A 27,954-nucleotide genomic window follows, 5' to 3' on the forward strand; every position below is an offset into this window, starting at 1 on the left:
TAAATGTATTTGTTCATCTAAGACAAATGGAAGTAAATCATTTTTAAGAGGGTATATTGGACAAAAAAAGAGTCAAACCCCGATATTTTTTTCTACTTACTTTTTTTTTTTTTTTAACTTTAGCTACTTTAGCATTAAAGTAGCTAAAGTTCAGGTTACAGTACATTCATGAAAGCAGATAGAAAAACAGCTAACTTATGGAGTCATTGTCAAATATAGTATACGGTTTAAAATACAACAGCCAAGAGAACTTTTTTCCACCTTCAACCTGCAGCCAAATTACACAGAACTGGATATGATTTTAACGACTTACTATTTTTAAAGCTAAAATTAGGTTGAGGAAATTAAAATGAAAAGCAGGCCAGCCAAATGTTCTTACTGGAACTCAAATCTAAGCTATTATTTAATCATGGCTTGTTTTGTTAGGGATTAGAGGACACTTAAAAAGCTGCTGCAGACGGAAGGCAGTGCCTCTGCAGACATGTAGAGTAACACACTTTGCTTTAAGATAATAGAAGGTCTGGAACTGAAACTGCAATACTTTCTTTATTTAAGTGAAATGAATTTAAATGTATGTATGAATCATAGCCTAGCTTACATTTAGGAGTAAACTTCTGTATTTATTTTGTTACCAAACTCACATCAACTGTTGTATAAACTGCTATGGACTGCTGGACTCCACATAAAAGTGAGATAATAGACTGTATAAGTGTTAAAGCTATAAACATTTAAGAACATTGGCCACACACCAAGTTACTACATGAGACGAGCAGAAGAAATAATGGTTAGGGATAAAATACACGCAGATGCAAAGTAAAAAAAAAAGTTTTTAAAAAGAAAATGTCACCTGCGACTTTGAGCATACTCTGGGAGGTATGGGTGATGGGGGAGGTCACACCCACAGGAGGATTTCTGCTTTTCTTGAAACTTCCTGGTTGACCCAAACTTTGAGGCTTCTTCAGTTCCCCTTTACCGCCAAAATCTTCACTAAGACTTGGAGGCTTCTTTCTCCACTTGCTTGGTGCCTCTGTCTTGAGACTTCCTGAGTCAAAGCTGGAGCTACCAAGCTTATGGGTGCTTTTGCCATCCTCACTGTACCAAGAAAGTCCACTTTCCACCAGAGAGCGCTTCTCTGCATCAGTGCGGAGCTGTAGAGAGAGGAAGGACACAATGTGGGCAACCATCAGACATGGTTTGTGTTATCTATGGAATTGACTGTTCTCTGTAATCTTTATCCCATCTGAGCTGCATTCCAGTGGGAAGGAGGGAGAGATAAACTGATACGTCCCAAGGGGATAAAAAAAAAACCCACAGAGACAAAAGAAAGAACAAAAACATGTCCAAGGATTTAACACTTTAAGAGTTAGATCAACACATTAAACAGTAAAAAAGAAAATATTACAGCAGAGGACAGCTAGAGCATTATTTTTGTAATTTAGGGCTATATAGTAGATAAAAAACTGCTACACGACAATAGAAAAATCATGTGGTGCACCGAGGAGGTAGCACGGAGGGCAAAATTGGGCATGCTGTTTTTTGGCACCATATTATCCTGTTATAGAGCGACAGATGGCACATTGAGTAGCTCTAGTGTTTATTTCTTCCAAGAGACCAATTTCTAAGTAAGTAAAAGCACAACATTTACCTATGAAAAAGGTAGAATGTGCGGCCACTTAACCAAATCAAATTTGATGCTCATTTCTTTTCAAATTTAACAGAACATCCTTTAGGAATGGAATACTTACATGGCACCTAATAGGTTTTTCTTCACAAACATCAATAAAAGAGCTGATAAAAATTTCATAACTTAATATTTTGCATTCATTTTGCACAGTGTTATGTGGAGAGACAACTATCTCCCAGGCCTTCAGATATGAAGGCAAGTATACAAGTAAATAAGCAGTCCTGGACTAACTACAGGTTGCTCTTTGGCAGGGCATAGGATCAACACAGCCGCCTTCCTTTGGGAAAAGCATTATAAGTAAAGCCTTGGGAAGCAGTAAGGTGGAAGTGCAGTAATAGTGGAAGAACTGGAATTCCTTCGATGGTGACAGTCACAATTACACTAGGTACTCAAATTCTGGTTCTTCAGCCAGGGTCACCTAATTCAGCTAGTGAACTTCTGCTGTGTGATAGATGCAGTGAATCCTTAACTAGACGCATTTGAAAACTCTAGCAACTCTGCAAGATGATGATGATGATGATGATTGCACAGTGAAGCCCCAAAATATTCATGAGTGGAGGAACGCTCCCGCCACATGCATTTTTTCTGACTAGCAGGAGAGAGCTGTGTGTACCGTGACAAGGTAAGCTCTGTAGTGGCTTTTGTGGCCTCTGCCAAAGCAAAGGATTGCCTTTAACACACAACAAACTAAATCACATGGTGTGGCTTTGGAAATGGTTTCAGTAAAGAACTAAGCTGCAATCTTTAGCAATCTTTTGCTACAAACAAAATAAGCTGTGGGAAAGAACACATGCCACATGCTGTATTACAGGCCGGTACAGTATTTCACTAACCATAACAGAGGAGTTGCGCCTTGATCCCAAGGGTGTGTTTGGGAGGGAGTTGAGAGACGAGCTGGCATTGAATTCCTCTGAACTGAGATTCTCCGAGCCATCGCCATCACCATCGCTGAGTCCACTGCTAATGGAGCTGCTCTCGTCCCAACTGAAACCAGACAGAGTAACCACTTAGCAAAAATGTGCCACTGAAAGTGTGAATGTAAAGCACGAAAAGCTGCAGAACTCTGTGTTTGAGGAGAAGATAAGTCTTGCAGCAACATTAATTTGTCCATCTGCCTTCAGCAGGCTGTCTCTGGAAGAGGCCACATGCTTAAACAAACAGGTAATTCCAACTTGGCTATTTTGCTTTGACTTAACAAACACATCAGAGCTCAAGACCATATGGTGAACAACTCGTCAGGCGTATATCCAGAAGATTTCTTTAATTTATGGTATACATACATCAACACTGTCTTTCGGAACTTCAAAAATAAGATTTAAAGCCATACCTACTTGTTAAGTCCCATATATTTTAATAAAAGTGCAAATTACAATTTATTCATTTTAACAAATCCAGAATCTGTGGCAGTTCAAATTTATCAAACGAGCTGTGTATCATAACACTGTGTTTTACCACAAAGTGCCAAATTATAAGACGAGACGTCATCAAATAGTTGTTTCCCTGGGTTTCTTGACTTCATAAAATTTATGCCCGTTTGAAACTTTCATCAATCCACAAACCCCACCATTCACAATCTTCACAGCAGCTAATAAACCTTTTTAAACACACTGCACCACAACTCATGTGGGGAAACTCCAGTCTAGCAATCATAATAAAATGGTCAGCTTGGGCAGTAAATTTTAAGTCAGAAAAATGTAAGCTTTACCATATTTTAATAAATCGTAATGACAGCACAGCTAGGACAGCACTCTTTGTAGTTTTTCAGCACAGCTTCAAGACGTGCTGATGAATCGTGGTAAATAAAAAGTACTGCGACTGACAGTTCAGTGTTTAGAAAACAGTCTGTTATGCTCAAAAGAAGCAGGATGACAGAAATCAGAGTGACAGGCTCCTGAACCTTGCATGACCCTTCCCAACAGCCTTCAATGAAGTCCTGTCTCGCCTTGAAACAGATGCTGCCACATTGGCCCTTCTCCTGAGGCCAGAAGGGACGGGCAGTCCCTGCAACCCCAGAGAAACTGGTCACTGGGCATCAGGTCTCTGGGTGCATTCATATTTGAAAATACAGTTCAAGAAATAAGCTTCTCAGTCAACCAAAACATCACAGAATAAAACAGTTCAATCTGAGTGGGAAGTTTAAAAGAAGTGCTTTAGAAGAGCAATGATGCCATGGTGAACTTAAAAATGGTATCTCCAGAGAGCTAAATGCAAGTCCAGCTCATATTTGGTATAATTATGTTCCCCATCATTACCACTGGCAGCCACAGGTGGTAATCAAATTTGTGTTGGCGCTCAAAAATGTTGCACAGTGGAAAAGGTAAATTAATATGCCTCTTAAAAGCAGAGTAACTGCTTGAGCTGAATCAGTTCTTTTCCCTTTCTTTGGTTTCCCTACTGAGCTCAAAATGCTCTTTGTGGGTCTGCAGTCTGCAATTAGCAGAGCCATGGAACATGGAATTGCACAGGAAAATAGAGGGAGACAAAAATGGCTTATACACACATTCAGAATGGATTTAAACACATGGCATGAGTTGAGTTATAGATACAGCTGTAAAACAGGGAAGAAGCTTTTCTTGACACTGTGTGCTGGTTTTAAGGCTTTTTGATGTATAAAAGCAGCGTTTTAGTAAAGTGATTTGTGGCCACAGATATGTGACCTCTTGACAACAAGAGTGTAACATAAAATAAATGTTGGATTTTAGAAAAAGTTCTTACATACCAGTAAGAATAACAGTGAGAAAAGTTTCATGATTTACATTAGGCACAGATGTTAGTGGTATGTTTGAACAATACCTCCTCTGTCAGGGGCGACAGAGGGGCCATGAATAACCCCACAGGGATGTCAGCCTAGGAAGAGGCAGGAGGGCCTGTGGGCTGTTGATATTACAAGTCAAGCTGTCTGCTCTCAGAGGTAAAATCCAGACAGGGAGAGGGTGGGAGTAGGCTAGGGTAGTGCATACTTCATACATTGGGTGGCAATTAACATTTTGTTTTCTCTGGCACAACTCCTACGCATATCTGATTTGAGCCCATTTGTGATTTGTGAGCTGCAATAGTGTGAATATTTCTTCTGTTTTAATAAGATTGAGAGGTGGTTGGTGGGGCAGAGCACGATGTGGACATTAGTCACTGTCTGGAGCTGGAAGTAGATTTAACAACCTATGGTGGATTGGATGAACAAGAAAAACAAAAAATACATCAATTTTTTTAGGATTAAAAAGCTATCCAGGCTTCTCAGGGACCGTCCTTTGATAATATTGTAAATATCATATCAGATTAAATAGCACACGGGAGGGAGGAAGCATCTTGTAGGTCAATTTGGCAATGTGTCTGCAAAGTTTCGGCTTAAAAAAAGAATAATGATGTGGCTCCTGGGAGCGCATGACTGTAGCTGAATGAGTGGTGAAGACATCCTTCATTATACAGATAGCTGTGGTAGCAGCGCTCCCGTGTCCTCCAAGAATAAAACTGTTTTTCCACAGATGCTATAACTTCAACTGCAAAAACAATGTCTGATCGTGACATTTAACTTCATGGCGCAAAATGTTACAGGTGAACGGCACGGCAAAGTCAAATAATTAAAAATAATATATTAATTAGATTTCATCGATTACACTGTTATGATATTACACTGATGATCGAAAATAAAGTCATATTTAGAAGAATTTAAATCCATTGAAGAGCTTCATTTCTTCGCGAAGAAACAGAATATTAGCGTCGGGGGCAAATAAAGGCAGATAATGTGCCAACGGCGATTAAATATTAATGATACATTACCTTGGAGTTAAAAGGAAAGTCCTCCTTGCTCGTGTCGCCGGCTGCAGCGGTGGCACTTTACCGACCAAAACACGCCCGCTCATTTGTGACTTGTACGGCTTTAGAGTGAGCGCAGAGTCACTCCGCAAGCAAAGACCCCTGTTCCCTCATTCAGCGAGAGGAAAAGTAGTGTGTCTCTCAGCATTCAAGCAACACCCCCTCCCATAAAGGCAAAAAAAAGAAAACGAACGAGGAGATCATAGAGACCCCGATAGCTGCTCAGTCCTCAGCGAGACAACGACCAATTGCCGTGGAGCGGAGTGGTAGTCATGGCAACTCCAATTACCCCCTGTGGTGTAATCCTTTACTTCGCCCCATGTAATCCGAATACTTTGATTTATGTTTCTGCTTCACCTGAAGCGCTAATTACCATAAAAAAAGATTATCCCAATGAGTCTAAGTACCGTTATCATTTTTTCTTCTAAAATATGAATTTTAGTTTTCATGTCTATAATAAAGAACATCTTAAAAGTCAGGTATGCATAGCAAAACCTGAGAGGGTTTATAGAAGATGGAAACAGCTGCAAGGTCTGAAGAGTGGAGCCCAGTTCACGATTGCTTTGAACTTTAATAACCAGCAGGGGCGACGCTTCTGGTTGTAAAAAATCCGATTTTACAAGTCTGTGGGAAAACCACCACCAATGTCCATTGACCTATGGCCTCTCTAAACCCTTCACTGATGTGCAGATGAGTTTATGTTAGTTTCAAACATAATGAATATATCAATATGTTCATTTTGTTAGTTAGGATCCCCATTAGAGTCATAAAGGCAGATAATGCAGGCTATACTTAAGCAGAGCCTACTGTGAGCATTTTTGTTTGGTTGGTTGTTTGGTTTTGTTTTTTAATAAACGCTGGATGGATGCACGGGTTCTTTTTAAAAACAGTTTTCACTTTGTTGTATCATTATCAGAAGCAGTGAATGTGTTAATAATAGCAATAATAATAATAGCAATATTGATTTTCACCAATTGTACAACAACTAAATACCAGACTCAAAACATTTCTTGTCTTTTGCATAAGCCAAAAAAGTATGTTTTTTTAAAATACATTAAATATGCACGAATCCCAACTGCATAAATGATTCACCTTTTTTGCATTCCATTGTGCTCCCCCCTTCCAAATGCAGTAAAATGAATAGACACCAACTATAATTGGCAGTAAGGCTGAGAGCAGACTTTCTTAATTCTCTGATGGATGCCATGAACCTTACCCATTATGGCAGCATAAACAATATCGCGTAGCATTAATACTAATGAGCTTAGCTACATATTATAGATACACTGCCACTAGGCCTACAACAAGAAGGGAGATTTGAGAGGTTGCTTTTAGCAACATGGGGTGCTGTAAATAATGCAATAGTGTAAGCTCCTTGTATAATTTTGATTGATTGCGTCGAAAAAAAATTGGTTTAATTTACAAGGACGTGTTCCAATGGAAATTTTCCACTTTAGTCATGAGATCAGGGTGATCTTGATGTATATTAAGTGTGTCTTGGTGTAAATTTGTTTTGGAGTCCCTCTTTTCTCTAGTATCCAACAACTGCTGAATGGTGCTTATTGTTCATATAAAACTTCAGAATCACTCATATCCACTGACTTCAGTGCTAACAAAGTCAATCGTAGAGCTGAAATAAATCTTTTAAACATGCTTACAAAAGGACTAAGAATTTAAAAAGACTATGTAAACAGATATTTCTATACTTTGACTTCTTTTTACATTAAGGAGAAGATTATCATGATGAATTTCCTTAAAGATGTTTAACTTCTAAGGCCTAGTTGGAAAAAAGTCATTCCAAGGTAAGGCTTGAATCACTGTGAGTGCAACCGCAAGCCCACAATGACACAAGGACCTCCACTGAGGCATGGGTAGCCTTGAAAAGCCTCCCTCCCCCTTTCATTGGCAGAGGTGATGATCTCACCAGATCTCAGCTCTGTAAACCTCTCCAGGAGGTAACAGCTCTATAGACCAAGAAAGCCCCACACACCCTGTCCACATCATCAGTTACAAATCAGTTCAGTGTGTGCCTAACAAAAATCATTTACATTTGAAATGCAGTAGCAATACACTTTATATGCAACATGGCAATAAATCATTGCTAATTTCAAAAAGTGGAAAAAACAAATATACAGGACATGCAGAAAAAAAAAGATTTTCCACATTGGGGAATATTTCAGAGCCAGCTTGAATGGGATTTTAAAGGACAGTGGGGGGTTTTTTGTGAAAAATAAACAGCTATACTGATGTCAGCCTGACTCCCAGACATAAAGGCATCCCTTAAAATATCTTTAGCAGAATGAGATTCAAACCTGAGAAAATCTTGTCTTGTCTGTCTCCTTCTTTTCATATCCGTGACTCTATCTACTGAAAAGAAGCTTTTCAGTAGATAGAGAAGCTTCTCAGACTGTGGCCCTTTGCGTTTTGCTTACAAACAACATGAAACATTTTGTTTAAATACCTGTTGGTTACTTCTAAACTTTCCTTTCAAATAGCTAAACACTGATGATTATTTTGTTGCTTAAAATAGTGAAATGATCTGAACTGTTTACGGTGCAAGAAAGACGTGTGTTACTCACATCTCCTGTTTATCTCAGCCAGGCCACAGTGGTAATAAACAAGATGACATCCAAAAAGCCTTGAAGTCATGTTTGTGCTGTAGAGTAACAGCTGTCCGGCACTGATAACCACATGGCATGCGCAAGAAACATCCTTTGTACATTTGCTTACATGGAAAGTTATTGAGTAATTATGCCACCATAAGTATTTACAGACTCATAAAGTGCAGATTAAACCCATCTGAGAGAAACGCAGCACCTTGTTTTTTTACTGAGGCAGAAAACCATTTTCAGGATTCGACCTCTACTGTTGTGATATTTGATCTAAATCATTTGTTCCATATTTCTCTGGTGCAGTAAAGTGTGTTGCATTGTGCAAGACTAAAAACTGATGAGAAATGAACAGGTTCTATCTCTGTCAGTGGCGAGAGGTCTCTTCAGTTTGAATTCATCAGTAAAGACTGGCATCCAAATTAGTAGCAAACTGAATAATGTGGATGTCATAATAAGAGTTCATGTAAGTATTTTCCCCCTGAGGGAAAAGAATATGTAATAAACCATCAGCAGCATAAAGTATGCGGACAGGTAAACAACTGACAATTTAAATCTATAACAGATCCAAAGTCTTTTCGAAGGGTTCTCATTCTCAACTAGTTTGGTCCCATTCAGTCAAAACAACATTACTAATGCCAAAGTTTGTTTGCTCTTGGCCACAAAGCCATTTCGAAGTCAGCATTATGGTAGCTTTTCATTATAAGTCTGCACTGTATCCAAGTAGGTGAACTCAGTAATGGTCAAAGAGACTGATAGAAATAGAGCTGAATGAAAGCTGTGAGTCCAGCAATGTGGTGCAATGACATTTGATTTCCAGCAGGAGGCACAATGATTTCAAGCTGTGCCTGCTATGGCTACAGTTTAATGTACATGCTCTGCAGCTGTGTTTTAAAATGAGGCACCACTTGGCATTTAGAAAAAAGCAGGACTTTGATTTTGAGACCTTTGATGGCGAGAAAGAGCCGACATTCCTCTGTTGTGTGCGTTCAGCTCAGAAGTACAATGTGGGAAACTGCTTTAGAAAGACAGCTCTGTGTTCAGTGATTTATGTCTGCTTAAATATCATTCATTCAGAGAGACTGCAGATGAAAAAGCTATGCATCTCAGATCTTCACAGCCCCCAATTCTGATCTGTATTGAGGTTGACCATAACTACGCAAATAGGACTGGGCAGCCTTCGGCACAGAGCAGTGGCACATCAGTAAAGCAAATGGGCCTGGGATGCATCACTGACCGTCTCAGAGACTGCAGCTGACCTATCTCTTCAGATCCCCAGAAAATGTATTTGTCATCGGATTATTGGACTGGAAAATTAATGTACCATTTCCATCGACCTCATAGGAGACTTCCACCTCAAAGACACGGCAAACAATATAGACGCCACACCTAATTCTGAGGTTTTCAGTCCTCTTGGTGCCACATTTACAGCCTGATAGTATGGAAATCTGTGCTGTGCTGGTATTATGACATTGTATTGTTTCATTGTGTTGTCCTGCACTCTGTTTTTAGTTTCTTATTAATATGGCACTTAACTCTGATCTTGAACTGCTTACTGTCTGAGTAATGCAACTTGTGTACCAGGAGAGTTGAACTCTTCAACAGTCATATTCAAAAGCGGATAATCTGACAACTCCCACTCTGAAAAAATATATATAGTGGGGAATCACAGATTAACAAATGCCATAAGATTCCCGTTTTTAAACATACCGTTGTGGGGGGAAAAACGTTGATGTATCACATTTTCCACTTGGGGCTGAGTTTAAACACCGTCTGAATCCAAACTGTGCACTCAGACGACCACACGCAGACATGATACATGGATGAGTCATCGTCCCCGGGTGTTGCAATAATCGTCCATTATTCACATGGCTGAGGACGATGGTGAAGGTGGAAGTACACTGGTGTTGGGGGAGTCAGTATGTTAGTGACCAAACGAGCTCCATATTGACCCCAGATGCGTTCGAGCTGCTGACTTTGGAAGAATGAGTGCACTATTTATCTGTCCTACTCATCAGTAACACAAAAGACAGTATAATGGAGATTGCTTTTTTCCATTATTGCCTCCCTGTTAACCATTTTGAAACAAATTCAAATTAACTTAGCTTAAAAATGTGTGTAGTAGACAGAATCAAGAAAATCAAATCCCTTTTTATTGAGCTCTAGCCCATAAATGACAAACTCCAAGTGCTAGCTCACTAAACTGTAATACCAGCAATGCCTGTGGGGAACCAGAATAGAAAAGCCAAAGACCAACTCTTGAGCAAATGTGTTTAAGTGGGTTTTAAAAAACGTGTTAGGCCTCAACTGTCGAGGAAGCACTTGGTGACAATAGAAAGGTCCAGCCCAGTCGGGAAAGTGAAATTGAATGCAGACTAGCATGGGCATCTATCCAGGATCAGAGGACTGCAGCAAACCCTGTGCGCATTAGAGAATGTACTTGCCGACACACATAGTTTCCATAAAGCTGTGAAATGTTTTAAAAATTAGAAAACTGCACTCACTTTCACACACGCCAAGCCTTTAACCATGGAAATGGTGTTTTTATCCCACAATATATAGCAAGGCAAAGATAGCAATGACATATATTCAGTATTTAAAAGGGCCCAAAGATCCGAAAGAGGGGGGAAAAAAGCTAAAAATATTGTTCCCCACATTTATTTTCATAGTAAATCACGGTTATCATCCAATAATGCAAACAGAAATACAAACAATGCCCTTTCATACAAGCACCTGTCCCCCAAAAACGCCAGATATAAAACAATCTGGTGGTTATCATGCTGTCTTTACATCAGCTTCTCGTTGTCTATCGATTATTCTCTCATTTTTTCTTTGCATATTTCGTTCACCCTTTCTTGCCATATCTCAAACAAACCAGCACAGAATGCACATACACATCCTCCACACATACATCAAATCAGCAGCTATCACACTGACACACAAGGCAGTCCCATCACTGGGTCAGTGGAAGACGGTTGCCATGGCAGCACATCCAGAGCCATGTTGCCGCATGATCAGAAGGGTGATGCTGCTGAACCAGCCCCCTTTCTCTGCTCTGCTCCAGCAGTAATAAAGAAAGACATTATCACAGGACAACGGAAAGAGATAAACTATTATGTTACTCTTGTTTTCAGGACGCCGTATATGAAGCAACTCTAATGATATTGTGTTATTTATGAGGTTACAACATTCGATAGATTTGCCCATTTGCTAATAAAACCATTTATGTACTATTTATTCAAGTCTTATGATAATGTTAACAGCAATGGCTTAAAGCAGGGAAAATAAATTAATCACAGAAATAACAGTGTCCTGAGTCTGTTACAGCTTTAAAGCATTGAATACTCAAGAGCTTACTGCTTTGGTTTAGTAACTGCTTTAAGTGAAAAGGCTTTGATAAACTAACTGTACATGCCCAGCATCAAGCAGCAGACAGATCAAAATGAATCTGGTTATGATTCCAAATGATGGCTGTGTCTGCTGGATGATGTATTTGCCGCATTGCATTTGATGTATTGATTTTATTTTAATGTGTTTACAGCCTCCTTATCTATTCCTGAAAAAAACAAAGCTAATATAGAAAACTGTATGTGTAAGAGCAACAAATAACAACTGGCACTTAATATTTTTTTTTCAAAAGTTCAAAATGAGTCTCCTGTTATGTTATGGTTATGTTTTATTAGAGGTGAGGTAGCTCACATTTTCTATTTCTTATATTAAGAGACTGAGGAAAGGCATAAAAAGCTTTCCTTGTCAAGAAAAAAAAAAAAGACAGAAAAAAGAAAACTGACCTCAGATTCTTGTGGTTATCAGTAGCTCATTATTGAATTTAAGTGCCCTTTGCTCTACTGTAAGAAAAAAAATAATTTGAAAGCAGTCGAAAGGTTAAAACCTATTTGCTTTTCTCCTCTTCCAGTTTAAGGTTTTCAAACTGTTTATCTTCTGACAAAATACAAAAATGAGGCTTTATTTATCCCATTACGTAATTTCTTTAATGAGCATCTGTATTCGACATGAAAAGCTTGCTTACATGAATGCTTACATACACTACAGCTGAATGTCTGTAAAACATCAACCATAACTAACTCAACACCACTAAAAATCAGACTGAATGCTGAACAGGAGTCATAATGTAAATACCAGATACGGAAACAACCGCCATCAATATAATGTGATTACTGGTCCACTCATAAACCAGCCTCTCAAAATATGGCTTTTAACGGGATGATAGCATATAAGTGATGGTTAAAAACTGGCAATATGGTGTGAAGAAGGCAGCCGCAGGAAACATTTATGATTCCTGACGTGGTCAAGCCTAAATAAGAAGCCAGCTCAACACACTAATGTAAGCTGAAACACAGCAACTCACTTCCTGAGTAGTGCTAGTGAAATGAGAAAAACTCTTGTTAGCTTCACTGCCAGCCAACATTTTAAGCAGACATGGAGTCTACTGAGGACAAAATGGAAAATGATGTACAATTTTGTTATTACACTGTATGTAATTATGGCAATTTTAGTTGTAACTGAATGTAAACATCCTTTTAGGAGAGAACAGTCAAGAAGAAAACTTGCAGAAATGGGAAATGGACTGGTACTTCTTTACCTCTACTAAATTTTGAGCACTCAAAAGTCTCATTTGCGCAATCACACACACATTCATACAGTGCTTTTATCTATACCTAATGGAGAAGAGGAGGTGAAGACAAGATCTAAGTGCTTTCAGGATTGCCATCTTGGTGTTCTGAAACCAGATGCGTCGAGTGAGGGTGGATTTGGCTAAGAAACACAGAGAGCATGCGTGTCCATATGGTAGTAACTTCAAAATCACAAGGTAGGGCCTCTTTAAAGCTCAGCCTGCTTGATCATTCTTTTTGACCGCAATTTATAAAATTACCTCATGTTTTAAACAGCACCTGAAACTATTAACTGAGATGACAAAGCAAGGAAGCTGAGGATGATTAGAAGATATGCTTCACTTTTCCAGGATACTCTGAGTGTCTCTTCTTCACTCACATTTTTTCAAGTGTTTCTACACCATTCTGCATTTAATCATTAGTTATTATTAGTTTCTTGCTCTCTTCTTCTACTGTCTTTTTTTTCCTGTCTTCATGGCAGGTGGGTGCCCCTCCCTGAGCATGGTTTTGCTGGAGGTTTCTTCCTGTTAAAAGGGAGTTTTTCTTTCCCACTGTCACCAACTGCTAGGGAGTCATCTGACTGTTTGTATTTTCCTCTGTATTCGTTTAGGGTCTTTAAGTTACAGTAAAAAGAACTTTGAGGTGAATGTTGTTGCAATTTGGTGTTATTTAAATTAATTAAATTGAAGTAAACTGGATTGCTGAGCTAGAGATGCTAGACTTCATTGTTCCTATAGGGCTCAGAAATCCAATAATGCCATTCCATCTCCTTTGTATTAGTGATTTGACAAAAACGATGGATTAGATCACAGCAAAGTCTGCCAGATTGTCTTTGTTCCACAGAGTGTAAAATATCAGTGTACAAACATTGATTATGAAGTGTTAAGTCATTAATATTTCATTAACTGTAGGTGAACACTGCACTGTTGGATGGCTTAAGATTAGAATGGTGACAAATAGAAGCAGCAGAACTGTACCTGTATATCCCCAGATCGTCTTGTTTGTCTTTAGAGAGGGTATGTATCCTTTCTTTGTAATTAAATTAGGACAAACCAGCTTATGATTAGGTTACATGTTGCAGCTTTCTCTCAGACTTCTCCTGTCTGAAGAAGGCTGGAGCTGATGAGGAGACTGACTTATGTATCAGGTTATTGATGATGAAGACACACCGTAGCAGTGATAACGGTCTTTGTGAACATCTTATGTAAGCAGTGCTCCCTGGTGTCGATTAATCAATATCCATTACACCTTGACCAATGTGCTGCAGTACCATTAGACTAGTTAGTCTTAACAACATGCCTTTTGTTTTATAATTTTTACAGTTGACTCAGTTTTCCATTTCTAGCCCATTTCTCTTGAGCCTTCAGGATTTTCTTTACATGATCTAAGTATTACATACTACAACTGCATTAGTGATTTGACATTCTCAATGTGCCATTCATATTTAGCTGATTATATGGGTGCTCATTTCAGATCAATACGTTTTATGAAAATGTAAAACTGGGGCCTTACTGAAAGGGGAGCAGAAATGGCACCTCTCCTTACAGTCGATTTTCAGTGGGTTTCCATGGTTACGCGGGAGGAGCCTGATCTATTTTCAAGAGCTGGTAGCTTCTCAATGAGCTGAACTGTAAGTGTGTGACAGGGGATGTGGAGTAAATGCAAATGCATCACAGAATACTGTAAAAAAAATTAATAAATAAATAAATTAGAGCATGTGCTGCAGCGCCTGCTTCAGAAACTGGATTAGCTTGTTATCTACACCAAAGGGTGTTGGTATGTTTATGTGGCACAATTCATTCTTGGTATAGAGCACTAGCACCCTATTATTTCTGCAGTCACGTCCAAGCCAACAAACCAGAAGGATTTCAACCTTCCAACTACAGTATAAGCACGAAAGTTAGTCACGTTAGAGAGAAAACAGCGCAAAATATTTCTGTTTCCTGGTATGTTTTGTAGACTGAGTGACCTGTTATTACGCATAACAGGAGGCATATCCATAGCATGCTTTGGGTATAAATGGTAAAAATGCTCTATGGGGACCCGTTTTTCCCATCAAGAGTTCTTCCAGTCACCTTGAAAGCATGTCTAGGGATTGCTGACTTTGGTGGCCTAAAACAGAGAGCATGATGAGGCATTCTAAAACTAGTGTTACATAAAATGATTAGCATCTTTGCTGCCTGCGGTGTCAAAAAGCAGAGGTGACGCTCTCCGCTCACCTCTCTAATGAATTTGAAACACCCCAGCAGAGCTACTGCAGCGAGAAACAAGGAGAAATACAGGGCAGATTTAAATGGACTTTTTAGTGCATGGATGTTACTGTGAGGAATGGACCCATTTGACATAATCCCCATTTAATCCTGGCCTTATCAACTTTATGCTGTTTGATCATTTTTCACCTCTCTCCTTCAAATTAACCATCTATCTTTACTTGTGAAGCCAGTTCTCCATGTTAATTTCATTTAGCCCTGTTCTAGTTTGCATTTTCTTCTTCTATGCTCCAATTTCTACTCATCTAAACTGTGCCTCACTTCCTCTCGTCTCCTTAGTGCACATAGTAAGAACGTGACCTGGCATGCAGGGCCTTTGGAGTGCTCCAGAGAGCTTAAGTCCCACTGCATGTGCAACCGTGATAAAGCTGCTACACTGGAGAAGTGTCCTGGATTCTTCCCCTCTCTCTCACGCTCACTGTCAGCTGTCAAGTTGTGAGTGGGAATTAGATAAAGAATGTAAGATGAGGGAATCACGGAAGATGGAAAGTGAGTGAGAAGATGAGCAAAAAAACTGCACAGGTGCAGCTTTCTACATATGTCATCGGAGCTATTTAGTGCACTTGTTTATACTGTTTACACAGAAATGAGGGAGTGTTTACTGTGTGACTGAGAAAGCCCCAGATAACTTCTCTCCTCAGTGATAAAGTTAAAAGAAGCTTTCCACACGGTCAGCAAAAACAGGCTCAGACAATGTCTCGGGCAGTTTGAGAAGTCCTTAAAGTGCAAGAAATACCAAACATGTCTATAGAGATTGCTGATGAAAGCTCTCTGATAAGCCTGCCAAGCAACATCAGGCTCCAGCAACAAAGAGAAATTCATGATGTCGACGTGAAAAGTTTCCTTCATGAAGGTTTTTTTTTTTTTTTGACCAGCAAAATATGCACACATTTGCAAATGAGGACTGATAGTATCAGGTAATGTCCAGCATTTCAAGAAGAGTGCCTACTTATTAAAATGCAGCTGAGCTTCTCATTGACCTTCCTTAAGTCAAAAGATGGAGGACAAACCAGTATGCACCATTTGCAGCAAACTATTGCTTCATGTTCTCATTTTTTAAGTGCTCTTACCCGTTAGCCAGGTTGTCATCATCATCATCTGGCAGGCTCTTCCCTAGAAGGTCAGTGTCACTCAGGTAACCAGACTTGAGATCGGGATCATCAACATCAAGGCTTTCTATGAGCTCAATACGAGACGTGCTGTTGAGTCGACTGGAGCAGCGAGCAGGCATTGTATGGGCTGTGTACTGGGAACCACTCTTACTTCCCTGGTATCCGCCACCTGTGGAGGATGGGGCATCGCCAGCTTGAAGACGAGGGCTGGCCTGGCCGTGGCGCCAGGAAAGAGGTGATGAGCGGTTGGATAGGCTGGATATGCTGCGAGCATTGGTTTCATCGCTGTCATAGCCCACATTACTGCTGTCCAGACAGCTAGAGGGACACACAGGGAGAGGGTCAGGGTGGTTTACAAACATGTTCAAAGCAATTGGTTAAGAGTCTTGTCCCGAAAGAAACATAAAAGAAAGACTCCAGATGTGCACAGCACACCCAGAAAACTTCTCTCTTTTTTCTTCTGAGTTTCTCTTCAAAGAAACCAACAGTGGCATTCAGTCGCTCTTGACCTAGATACACCAGTTGTGTTGTATCAAGTTCAGGGAGTAAAACTAGAAAAGATGCTGCTTAGGAGAAGACTAAAAGACGGATAAATTGCTATCTCTGTGTTGCATTGCATATAGCATTTCTCTCTCTTCTCTCTGTTTCTTACTGCTTTTGTGTACCAGGAAGTATTCCAGGATAGCAAGGACTCTGCTTTTCAGGACCACACACAGGAAATATTAATAAAATTTTTCTCTGTTGTAAGTGGGTCAGAATTAGAAACGTCCTCCAAATGGCTAGGAGCGTCTACTGTGTCTGTCGATTACATAACGAGATGAACCGAGTCACCCAAATAAATATTGCAGTGCCCACGACCATGCAAGTATTTTTATCCATTCTTCGTGGATAATTCATCAACCTGAAGGCTGAGAATTTCTGCATTTGTCAGTGACTTTAAAATACTATGATGATGAAAATTACAGGACAGTCCTGCAAGCAGCCATTAAGTCTCAGGTCAGTCATTGATTAACTGAAGCCCTTTTGATAGCTGCCTAAGAAAAATTTAGCGTGCAATCGCACAAATGATTATTTACTATAATCACAACTCTTTGTTTAACAATATGTTTCAAAGAGGTTGAGCAGAGTAATTACATTAAAACTAAAAAGCTTTAAAGCAGCACTTCTCAACTTTCTGGTATAATAACAGCCATCACTAAACAAGATTAAGTTTATGAGCCAAACAGCCTCTTTAAACATCTAAGACAGAATAGTATCGCCCTGTGATAGTTGGGATAGACTCTGGATGGATAGAACTGAAAGCATTAGTGCTAAACTTTTCCATATCTGTTAGTCTCTAACTCCGTCAATTATTTTGCAGGTAGTTTATAATCAGTGCCATGATGCACATGTGGGTGTTTAGAACTAAATCTTTGTTATAGATAAGACATAAGACATTACTTATCCAAGAGAGTTTTAAAATATAGAGGCAATGGGTTTGGTGTTAAAATTATGTAAGAAGAAGGAAGGTAAGAAAATAGGGAAGGGCTGCAGCATTTTTTTAAACATGTGGAAACATAAATGGAAATGCAGCACATAAGGCAAAAACAGATTGTACAGGTCAATAATGCTGAGGTCTGGACTCTGGGGAGGCTAGTTCATGATTGTATCTTTCTGTTTAGTTATGCTTTTATTTTTTTGGCAGTGTGTTTAGGATCACTGACATGTTGAAAAATGAAGCAATTTCTAATCAGATGCTTTCCAGATGATATTGGATCAAAATCTGGTATTTTATAAGACCAACACCTTTGGGTGAAATGCAGCACTAAACCATGACACAAATGCAATTATCTGTACAGTTATCTGTAGACACTGACTGTTTTATTTCTCCCCTGACCTCCTCCGTACATACTGACAATGATTTGATTGTCATCAAATTGCCATTTGTTTTCATCACTCAATGTGACCTGTTGCCACTGATTTTCAGTCTAGTATTTGTGTAATATGTTATCCCTCAGCCCTTTCTCATTGTTTCCCTTGCTGAAAAATAACTTGAGAAGATTTTTGGTAACACTTTAGCAAACACTCGCTGGATCAACTGAAGGTCAGTCTAATCTCTCTAAGTCTTATCTCAGGTTTTTTTTTTTTTGTTTCTCTGCTGTAGATAGTTTTTTAGGCCTGCCACTTCTTCTTTTGTCCTCAAAACTGCACACCATGCAGATATATGCCACCAAGGATAACCTTCTTGGTGCAATAAACCAATTTTCTGTTATCTTGTTACCAAGTGGCAACACTGTAAGCAGCCACAATACAACTGCTTACACGTGATTATGTTATGTATCAATCCAGCAGGGTCTAAGTGTGTTTTTTTCACTTTAAACTGACTTTAATAAATGGATTTATCTCATAATTTTATCAATACATGTATATATATACTTTACTTACCTATGGCTCATCTGGGAGCCCCGCAGACTTGTCATTGTATCTTCTAAATTCTGGCGTAGGTCAAGGACATTCTGCACAGTCCGCTTCCTCTGGGACTCGGGGTCTGTGGGTGAATGATGCAGAAGCAAAGGTTATAAAACATTTAGACGATCACAATAAAAACCAGACACACGGTGTTCTGAGCTTAGTTTTTAATGTTGAGTCATCTCTATATGCATGTTCTTCCTTTTATTATTTGTATTTGGACTACTGTGACCTGCATCCTCTGTGTAAGAACATCTCCCATGCTTGTTCGCATCATTAAGCAGACAAATGTTACTCCATAGGCAGCTTCACCATGGCAACCCCTGCTCTACCCCCCACTGAACTGATGTGGTACAGCCTAAAAATGCACCATTGGAAGGCTGCCATTGACTTCGACCTGCCGCCAGGGGGATTCATGCCACACCAGGATCGCTTTTACTTTTTTTTCTAGAGATTTTCTGATCTGCTGAGCATTACCTCAGAGTCACTCGGTTCAAGTAATACAGCTAACTATAAGCTGAACTGCAGCCAGAACAGTTTCAGTGAAGGTCAGCTTATTTGGACTATACTCTGTGCACTGCAAAATATAGAGTCAGTGGGTTGTGACCGTGTCAAATCAATATTACAGTACAATTAGGAGCGCTGTTGTGGTAGCTGTAACAAACGAGAGAAACCCCCTGTCACACAAATGCAGGAAGTTGGGATTTTCCCCAGCAATGTTGAGGCAAAAACCCTCAGGCAGAAAGAAATTAATATTCACTGTATTAGCTGCAAAAGCTGAAGCAGTGTAAAAGTGTAAAGTGTGTAAAGTGTGCGTGTTAGTCCCCATAGGGAAATAGTTCCTCTGCATTTAACCCATTCACCCAGTGAAGCAGTGGGCAGCCGCCAGTGCAGCGCCCGGGGAGCAGTGTGTAGGGACGGTACCTTGCTCAGGGGTATCTCAGGGTAGCGGTTCAGTGGAGTCGAACCCCCGACCTTCCGATCATGGGGCCACCACTCTACCTACTGAGCTATCCCTGCCCCTCGCAGAGGCGAGGATGTCAGGGGACCAAAAGACAAATCATATGCTCGTCTCATAAGTAGATATTGAACTAAATCAGCAGAGCACACAGAGAGTGAATTCTAAGCCTCAATTTGAGTTTACAAATTGAAATGCACTATTGTGATTTTTGCAAGTCAAACTAAAGCCTTGTTTACTTTGCCACTCTGAAAAAACACTGAGCTTTCTGAATGGTGTGTTCTTCGGGGTTCTATAATATACAGTAGCTACATATGTTATCTGCAAAAAAAGGACAACAACTAATTTATAAGCACACAAGAGCTGGTCCAGAATGTCCAGAATGAAATATTGATTTCATCTTTAGTGCTATTCTGACAGAAAACTGTCTGGCTCTGGTAGCATTTTTTGAGTAAAGATTGCAGTGCAGCTGGAATGCTACAGTACAAACTGCAGCTAAAGTCAGCCAAGAATTCACTCCATTGTTCCCCATATAAAAGATACTCAGCAGTTCTTGCTATTGCCAAAAGAAAATAAAAACATTTTGGACACTTTTGAACACTCATTATTTTTCATTTTATTACATACATGTAATCATCTTCTTGCACAATTGCTAATCATTGAGTGTTTATAATCTAAAACATTGCTTTGAGAGATTCCTAGCAGATTAGACATGGATTTCAAATAAAAATGCTATATAGTCAACATGCTGTTCTTTATCTGTTTGTAGTCTAGTGGCCTTCTTCTAAACACTATACTCTGGGAAAAGCATAGGTTTCACGTGACCCCAAATAGTTTTAATATATTTGATATTATCAGAAAGAAGATTAATATCTTGAAATTGCAATGCTAACACAAATATGTCCTTAATATGAGATCAGCAGAGGTGTCCACTGAGCAATGAATCTTTTTGTCATATTGCATTCTTATTCAATCTTCTCATTTCCTTTGCGATTAATTCTGGGGGAAACACTTCAGCAGGAATGCTAGACACAAAGTGCCCATGTGAATCACATCTGCTGTGAGTATTAGATTTATGTGTTGTGTTCTTGTTTAGTAGTGGTGTGGTACCCTGCATTGCAGTTGGATGGAAAAAGGGAAACTCAGACAGAATACTGAAGCAGATCTGAAATGGGAAAGTCCTATGAATGATGCAACATCTCAGGAGATACTCCATATACTCACAATGTAGGAAAAGATAAAAGTTTGGAAAGACTCATTCTAAAATAGCTAGAGGTCCTCAGTAATTAACCTTACAAACACTGGTAGATTAACAACAAAGGAACCGCATGTTGCACCAAGTCACCAAGAAATACAACAGCAGGGTCTTGCAGTCTTCTTCAACCTCCACATTTCACTTTTATGCCTGTTCAGGGGGTTAAATTTCACATGGAAATATAAGAACTGGACAGAAAGAGGAAAAAAAGGTTTTTGCTTTAGGGCAAAAAGGAAGGGCAGAATCTTTTTGCAGCTCACATGAACCTTCTTATTTCAAAGGCAGATGTAGTAGATGACAACTGGAAAATATTTATCTTTCTAAGAAAACATGAACTGTGACTAATGGTGCAAAAAAAAAAAAAAAAAGGTTACCAGTCATTGTTAAACAATCTATCTTTGTGGAGTGGTGAAAATACATATAACCATTTAATCTCTAGTTCCTACCTTTTCAAAATATTGTGTAAGAGGAAAAGTGCCTTTGCTTCTTCATTTAAAAAAAATTAAAAATGTATAAAACACAGGTATGTGCAACAGAATATTGGGGCTACATTAAGAAAAAAATGTTAATCTTTTTGAGATTAAAGTAGAAGTTTTGAGAAAAGTCCAAAGTCAAAAATATATTTTGAGAAAAAAGTCTAAATCCTATTTTGTGAAAGTCAAAATTTTGAGATTACAGTTGTTGTTTCAAGACAAAGTCCCACGGCTCCTACACCCTCTACATGCCTTGTGTAGAGTTTGTGAAATCGTACTTCAGAATCAGTTTTAGTGGTGGTGATAAGTATAAGGGCACTGATAATATGGTGCAGAAAGCTGCATCTGGTCAGATGGAGAAACCACACAAACATGAAGAGTTGGCAGTTTGGTACAAAATGAAATAGCTGGCAATGGACAGATGCAAGGATACCAACACTTACACCCTCATGCAATAAATAGGATGGACGTTGTATCACATGACAGCTGATCAATTTGTCTACACACAGCATTTTTTAGAGGCTATAGCAGCCGTGGCATTTTGTCTTGAAACAGCAACTTTGATCTCAAATTTTCTACTTTATTCTCAAAATGATCAATACAATTTTTGTTTTTCTTACTGTGGCCCTAATACTCCTTTCTAAGTATGAGATAACAAGTGTTTCCCACTATTACACTAGAAATACCACCTTAAAAGAAGTAAAATGAGAATGATAATGTGGCCTTTAAAAAGTTACCCTCATGATAACCTGTGTAAAAGTGAACTTCTCTGACACTTGCGTGCCTCTGTAGCTTCAACAAAAAAGGCAAACATAACCATAATCTCTAGATCCGCTGTGATAGATATAGACCACTGCTTCATTTCTGAAGATCTGGCATGACAGATTCCAATTATGACAAAATGAGATTTGTTCATCCCCATGTTGTCTAGGGTAGATGGGTTTTATCAGATGTATTTCTGTCTGTACTACTCTACTATTTTGTGGACTTCTTGTATGTGCTTTACTTTGAAAATAATGTAATGCAACTGATTTTTTAATTTATTCCTGCTCTATTCCAAATTCTGCTGCTCTGTGAAGCTATTCTAGATCTGAGGAGGGAGTTTTTTATGTATCCATGTGCATGAAACCTTGCCTTGTGATGAGGAAGTGGTATGTACAGTAATGCTCCAGTGTCCTGCACAAACATAAATGGTTAAATTAATAAATTACCCTATTAACTAAGATGACCATTCTTGCCCTATTGGAAAACAAAGAGACCCACTATACTCATAAATAAATGCATCCTTTCAAGGAGCTCATAACGAGAGATGCTGCTGATGCAGAGCACATTAACCAGGCCTTGAATGTACTGCAGACATGAAAAGAAATATTTGTAGTAACAGGCATGTTCACTGTAAAAGTTCTGTAAACTGGTAAAACATAACATTCTGTTATAACTCTGACACTGCTGTCTTCAACCCAAAACAATGACATTACTACTGTAACATGAAAATATTTTTTCTCAGTTTCTTGCTTATTAATTCTTCTTCGATGCTAAAACTTAAATGTCTTTCCGTGTTTCCATGTATCCTTTTTCTGGAAGGCTATTTTTCTTTCCACAGTTCATTAAAATGATAAAACAACTTTTTCAAAAATGCCTTCCATTTGAGCCAGAGGAATACAGAAATATCAGCCTCAAGCACTGAGCTGCAAATTTAAGCTAATAAAGCAGATATGGGTGTGGTGCCGAACCTCCAGAACTCTTAGCAATTTTGGTTGTGGCTCCACAGTTAATTACACAAAAGGGATTCAAGCAGCTGACATGTATAATATCCAGCACAGTATAAAGTTCCCACTGGTCTCTGCAGTATGTAAGTGTAACCAGTATGAATGATAAATGTCCACATACTAATGAAGCGTGGATAACAGATCGAATCATTACAGATGTGTTCATTAAGACGCAACAGCAAACATGATGATGTTGAGTTGAATGGAAGAAGACATTCTTGCTTGTCTGTCAATGTATATAAGAGCAAAGATTAGCAGTTGTGAAATACACACACTCCAACATGCCATTTTATACATCTCACGATTAGATTTGGTGTTCAGTGCATCCAAATTAGATTATAATTAGATACACAACACACCTGCAATTAAATACAAAGCTATCTATTTAGAAAATAAACAAATACAACATCTAATCATCAGAATTATAATCACCGCTATATTATAATCAACACCTGTATTAATCATAAAAGCTTTCCCAATACAAAACCTGACCTACAACCTCCACAGACAAAGACATTTTCTTTGCCATTTGCAGTGTAGTAGTACACTGGGTGGAAGCCGTCTGTCAGTGCTCTGCAGATGAATGAAGCTGGGAGGAGGCTAAATGTGTGTCTCTGTGCCTAAAAGGAACTTAATATGGCATGCTGTTATTCCCATTTCTGGTTTTTGGAAGCATATGTGGAGAAGCTGATGGACCCTCGAGTGCATCTGCACATGTTGCCATAAATGAGAATCTTTCGGAAGGAGATCAGCCTGTTGGTAATAATCCACAACTCCCCCAGGCCTAATGCAATCAGGCAGCAATGTTATGACTACAAGCGAAAATATTTCACACGCCCAAAACCAAAGCACATAAACCTGAGTAGCATGCTAGAGGAATAAGAATCATTTCAGCTTCATGTTAAAATGCTAAACAGTGCCTGTATTCAATAAAATAAGAGTAGCATGCTTTGCAAGCATGAAGATGTCTTTGTGCTTCCCCCCCCCCCCCAGTTAGTGAGCTGTGTAAAATCCGTTCAGGGGAAATGTGGATCGGGAGCAGCAAGCAGGTGCCGTGTGGTGGCTGTTTCAAAGGGGGGCGTGTTGCAGATTTGGTTCATAGCACATCGTATTTGAGAAGCCCAGTGGTGGCAAAAGCATTAGGGCTTCTTGGCTGTACTCACCTAACATCTGACTGAAGAGCAGCTGCTCCAGGTCACCCAGCACTGTCACCACCAGCTCTGGGTCCACTTTCAGGAAAGGTTTGTCTGCTCCTTCTTCTCCTTGACCCTTGGCACTGCATTCCCCTCCAGCTCCAGCTCCAGGTTTCTTTCCATTGGCCTTTGCCTTACTGGACAGGATCTCATCATCTGATTTTCCATCCTCAGGTGCTTTGCTCAAAGGCTTCACTTCAGCGTAAGGACCACGAGGTATGCGGCTCTGCTTGTTCAGGGCAGAGGGAGCAGCCAGAGGGCTAAAGGGCTTGGGTTTGCCTTGGAACAGTGAGTGTTCAGATTTGGATAGGTTTCGGGAGAGAGGGGCACCCCCTCCAGCACTGCTGCCACCCCCTGCTGTCTTTGGCTTGCCCGTTTTGATCTGCCCTGTTCCAGGCTTGGCCATGTCATCACACCACTTTGGCTCATAAAGGTGTAACTTCTTCTCGGCGTCAGTGAGCACAGCCAGGTTTGTCATAGACCTCTGTTTGCGGAGATTAGAGGGCACTGGTATCCTGCCCTCAGAGCTACCTGCCCGGTAAACCTTTAGTTCTCCCCTCTGTGTGCTCTGGGGCACTCCAGACTTGGCCCTCTTAGCTGCCATACCAACTCCTTTGCCATCTGCTTGGCCGTATGCCTTTGTGCTATCCGTCCTTTCCATCTTTGAAACTCCTTCTCTGTCCTTCACACTATTTCCAAGCATTCCTCCTGCATGAGACCATATCAAAAAGCATCAGGAGGAAGAAAACAGGCTTCTACACTTCCTTCTCTTTGTGCAAAATTATATATAGAAATGGTCCATTTAAAGCAATCCTGCAGCCTTTCCTTCCTCTGTCTCCCTCTGTCTCCTTTTCTTCCTGACAGGCTGCTGCAGCTGCAGCTGTTGCAGTGCTGCCCAGGCGCTCCCTTTCTCTCCTTCCTTTCAGTCCTCCTTTCCTCTTTTTTCCACAGTCCTCCCTTCAGCACACCCTCATGCCGCTGAACCGCGCAGCAGCAGAATGACAGCGGCGGAAGACGCAACAGTGCACCCTCCTCCCCTTGCTCTCTGCTGCCTCTCCCTCGCCTCCGCCTTCCCTCCCATCCTCCCTCCTCCTTCCCTCATTTTTCCTTCATTTAAAGATGCTTCGCTGTGTCTCAGCAGAATATGTAAAATACAACAGAATGAGGAAAATAGATCATGTGCGGCTTTTTTTAAACCGGCACAATTTTCCTCTAACACAGCACGTTATCGCACCATCTCCTCTGGTTCCTTTGTTCTTCCCCTCCCCCTTCTTCACTCACTGTTCAATACTCTTAACGTGGTGCATGAATTGTTCTAGTGGAGGTGTTATTAATGTGTTAAGTGATACCCATTTACATATGTAATTACATCCTATAGCATAAATTAGGATGGCTGCCAGATTGCAACAAAAGGAGGAACCTCTTCATTATCTACAGGATTTCTATTTCTTTAAGATATCTATTCTTGATTTATGCCAAAAAAAGATTAGTGGACCTTTAGTCATACTATATCAACAATAAGCACAAAAGCATTTAAACTTAATGTCAACAGACGAAATAAGGAAAAGTAACTGAATAGTTTTGTTCACTGCTTGAAAAAAAAAAAAAAAAAAAAAAAAAAAAGAGGAAATATGACTTAAAATGTAGTGTATCTGCCAAAAGAGTGACTTCACTTTTGCAGACTGGGAAAGCAACAAGATGTGCCAGTGTAAGCAAGTAACACACCCAAAACCACACTTTGGAAATATCTTTACGTCACCAAAAGATGCATTTAAACACACACACACACACACACACACACACACACACACACACACACACACACACACACACACACACACACACACACACACACACACACGCACACGCAAACATGCATGCACGCACACACTTCAAATTGCAACTCCAGTCACATCATTTTGTGCAGGGCTTATTTGCTGACATACGAGTATAATCGTCATTCAGTATTAGACACAGCAGTCTCTGAAGAAGATTCAGGAGGCTCAGGCTCTGCAGAACTCTCATGCAGGCTGCTCTATGGAAATACTCTTTCGAAAATGCTGCATGTCATCCACGCCAGATATGCACAACCACAGCTGCCAAAAACCCCCACAAACACTTAACTGTGACAATGAGAACATGTTGATATGTAATCATTCTATGAAATAAAAAAAAATCCTTTAAAGTACACAATTCACTTAACCAGCATGACTAAAAAAAAATGCTACATGGTGCAAATCCACCGGATATGTTTGACCTGCTTGCTTAAGTGTGGAGAGGGTTCAACTCCAACTCTCACAATAGGCTGGCAACACACTCCAACGCCTTTTTTATTAGGCTTTCAGAGCACCTGGGGTGGCTCATGGACTAGCAACCCTGTTTGATCTGGCAATTAGCTTCTGGAACAATGTCAACTCTTGTTCTTCCTCATCACGAGATCCAAGCCTCCCTGCCTGACTTGCGATCACTGCCGGTGACCTCACTCTTGCGATGCAGTGAATAACTGGTTTGTTTAGGGAGTAGGGATTTCATAATGAATCATAGGATCACAAGCCCCCTATGCATAAAGATTGCATCAGACATTGACAAACTGAATACTTTCTACCAAATGATGTTGAAAGTCCCTTAAGTGGGCCAACTAATTAATTTGGACCAGAGAGGAATAATTCAACATCAACTTTAGAACAAACAAAAAACATTTAGAGTATAAATCCCATTAACTTTATTTAAAAATTTTGTCCAGATATGGTCATTCCCTCTCAGAATTAACGGTTCTTTTCAATTTTATCTAGTAAGTTTCTGGTTTACGACATTGTTAACCCTTTTACACATAGTGGTCAATACAGTGGACCTCTATTCAAAGGCTGTTTTCTTGTATTTGTGTCAGTGTTGATGGTATACTTGCACATAAACCACTACATTGGACACTGATGTGTCACTCCATACCCTGCCACCCACTGGTCGTTTAATGTTACTATAGATGTGTGACGTGTTTCATTGTAATTATTGTTATTTAACCCTGTCATGCATGAATTATGACAACCTCAATCAGGATTTTTTCTTAAGTATTTTTATTCATCTTTTCATGCCTAAAAATGAATAAAAATACTTTAGGAAAAAAAATCCTGATTGAGGTTGTCATAATTCATGCATGACAGGGTTAATTATGTTAGCATGCTGAAACTAACATAGAAACAAACTTAACATCTAAATAAAGTTTTGACTGGGTTTATATGCAAAAACCCTTTTTGCCTGATGCAGGATTTATGGCACGTCATATGTTCATTTGCTTAGCTCTTTGGCAAAACAGCGGGAAAGATTCCGGGAATGCAAGCCGCACAGATGCTGTGAAGACATATTTGTGTGCAAGCCTCCAAAAAGCCAAGAGAGGCCCGATGGTGCTAAATAAGATAAGATAGAACTTTATTAATCCCTCGGGTGGGTTCCTCTGGGAAATTCGACTTCCAAAAAGCACAGCAACGACCGAAGTTACAGTTACAGAATTGTTATATATATATATATATATATATATATATATATATAAATAAATAAATAAATAAACACACACACACACACACACACACATATATATATAAATACAGAGACAAATATAAATAAAATATACAAAGGGGATAAATAGAATAAATGGGAATAAAAAATAAAAAAAATGCTTGTGCAGGTAGATTGCAGAGACATTTGCCATAACAATTCATAACAAAGATAAAATGTACAGATA

At 39.5% G+C, this 27,954-nt stretch overlaps 1 protein-coding gene across 6 annotated transcripts in view; it reads right to left on the reverse strand.

The window, feature by feature from the left end:
• nav1b (neuron navigator 1b) overlaps positions 1-27,954 on the reverse strand; it is a 68,165-nt gene that overhangs the window by 19,430 nt on the left and 20,781 nt on the right. For 4 of the 6 annotated variants that reach the window (XM_086293348.1, XM_086293345.1, XM_086293347.1 and 1 more), the window contains exons 4-7: positions 18,547-18,649; positions 16,081-16,440; positions 2,518-2,668; positions 848-1,148 (exon numbers count right to left, since the gene is read on the reverse strand). In XM_086293348.1, coding sequence (XP_086149474.1) covers positions 848-1,148; positions 2,518-2,668; positions 16,081-16,440; positions 18,547-18,649 — 915 coding nt within the window. Of the gene's footprint in view, positions 1-847; positions 1,149-2,517; positions 2,669-16,080; positions 16,441-18,546; positions 18,650-24,188; positions 25,205-27,954 lie in introns of those variants that run through there. The other 2 variants (XM_086293350.1, XM_086293349.1) reach the window with 1 other exon arrangement.

The sequence above is a fragment of the Aulonocara sp. 'chitande type north' Nkhata Bay genome, linkage group LG5 (assembly GCF_057382095.1).
Source record: "Aulonocara sp. 'chitande type north' Nkhata Bay isolate Kocher_YH1m ecotype deep benthic linkage group LG5, A_spYH_male_GT1.1, whole genome shotgun sequence".
Taxonomy (NCBI): Eukaryota; Metazoa; Chordata; class Actinopteri; order Cichliformes; family Cichlidae; genus Aulonocara; species Aulonocara sp. 'chitande type north' Nkhata Bay.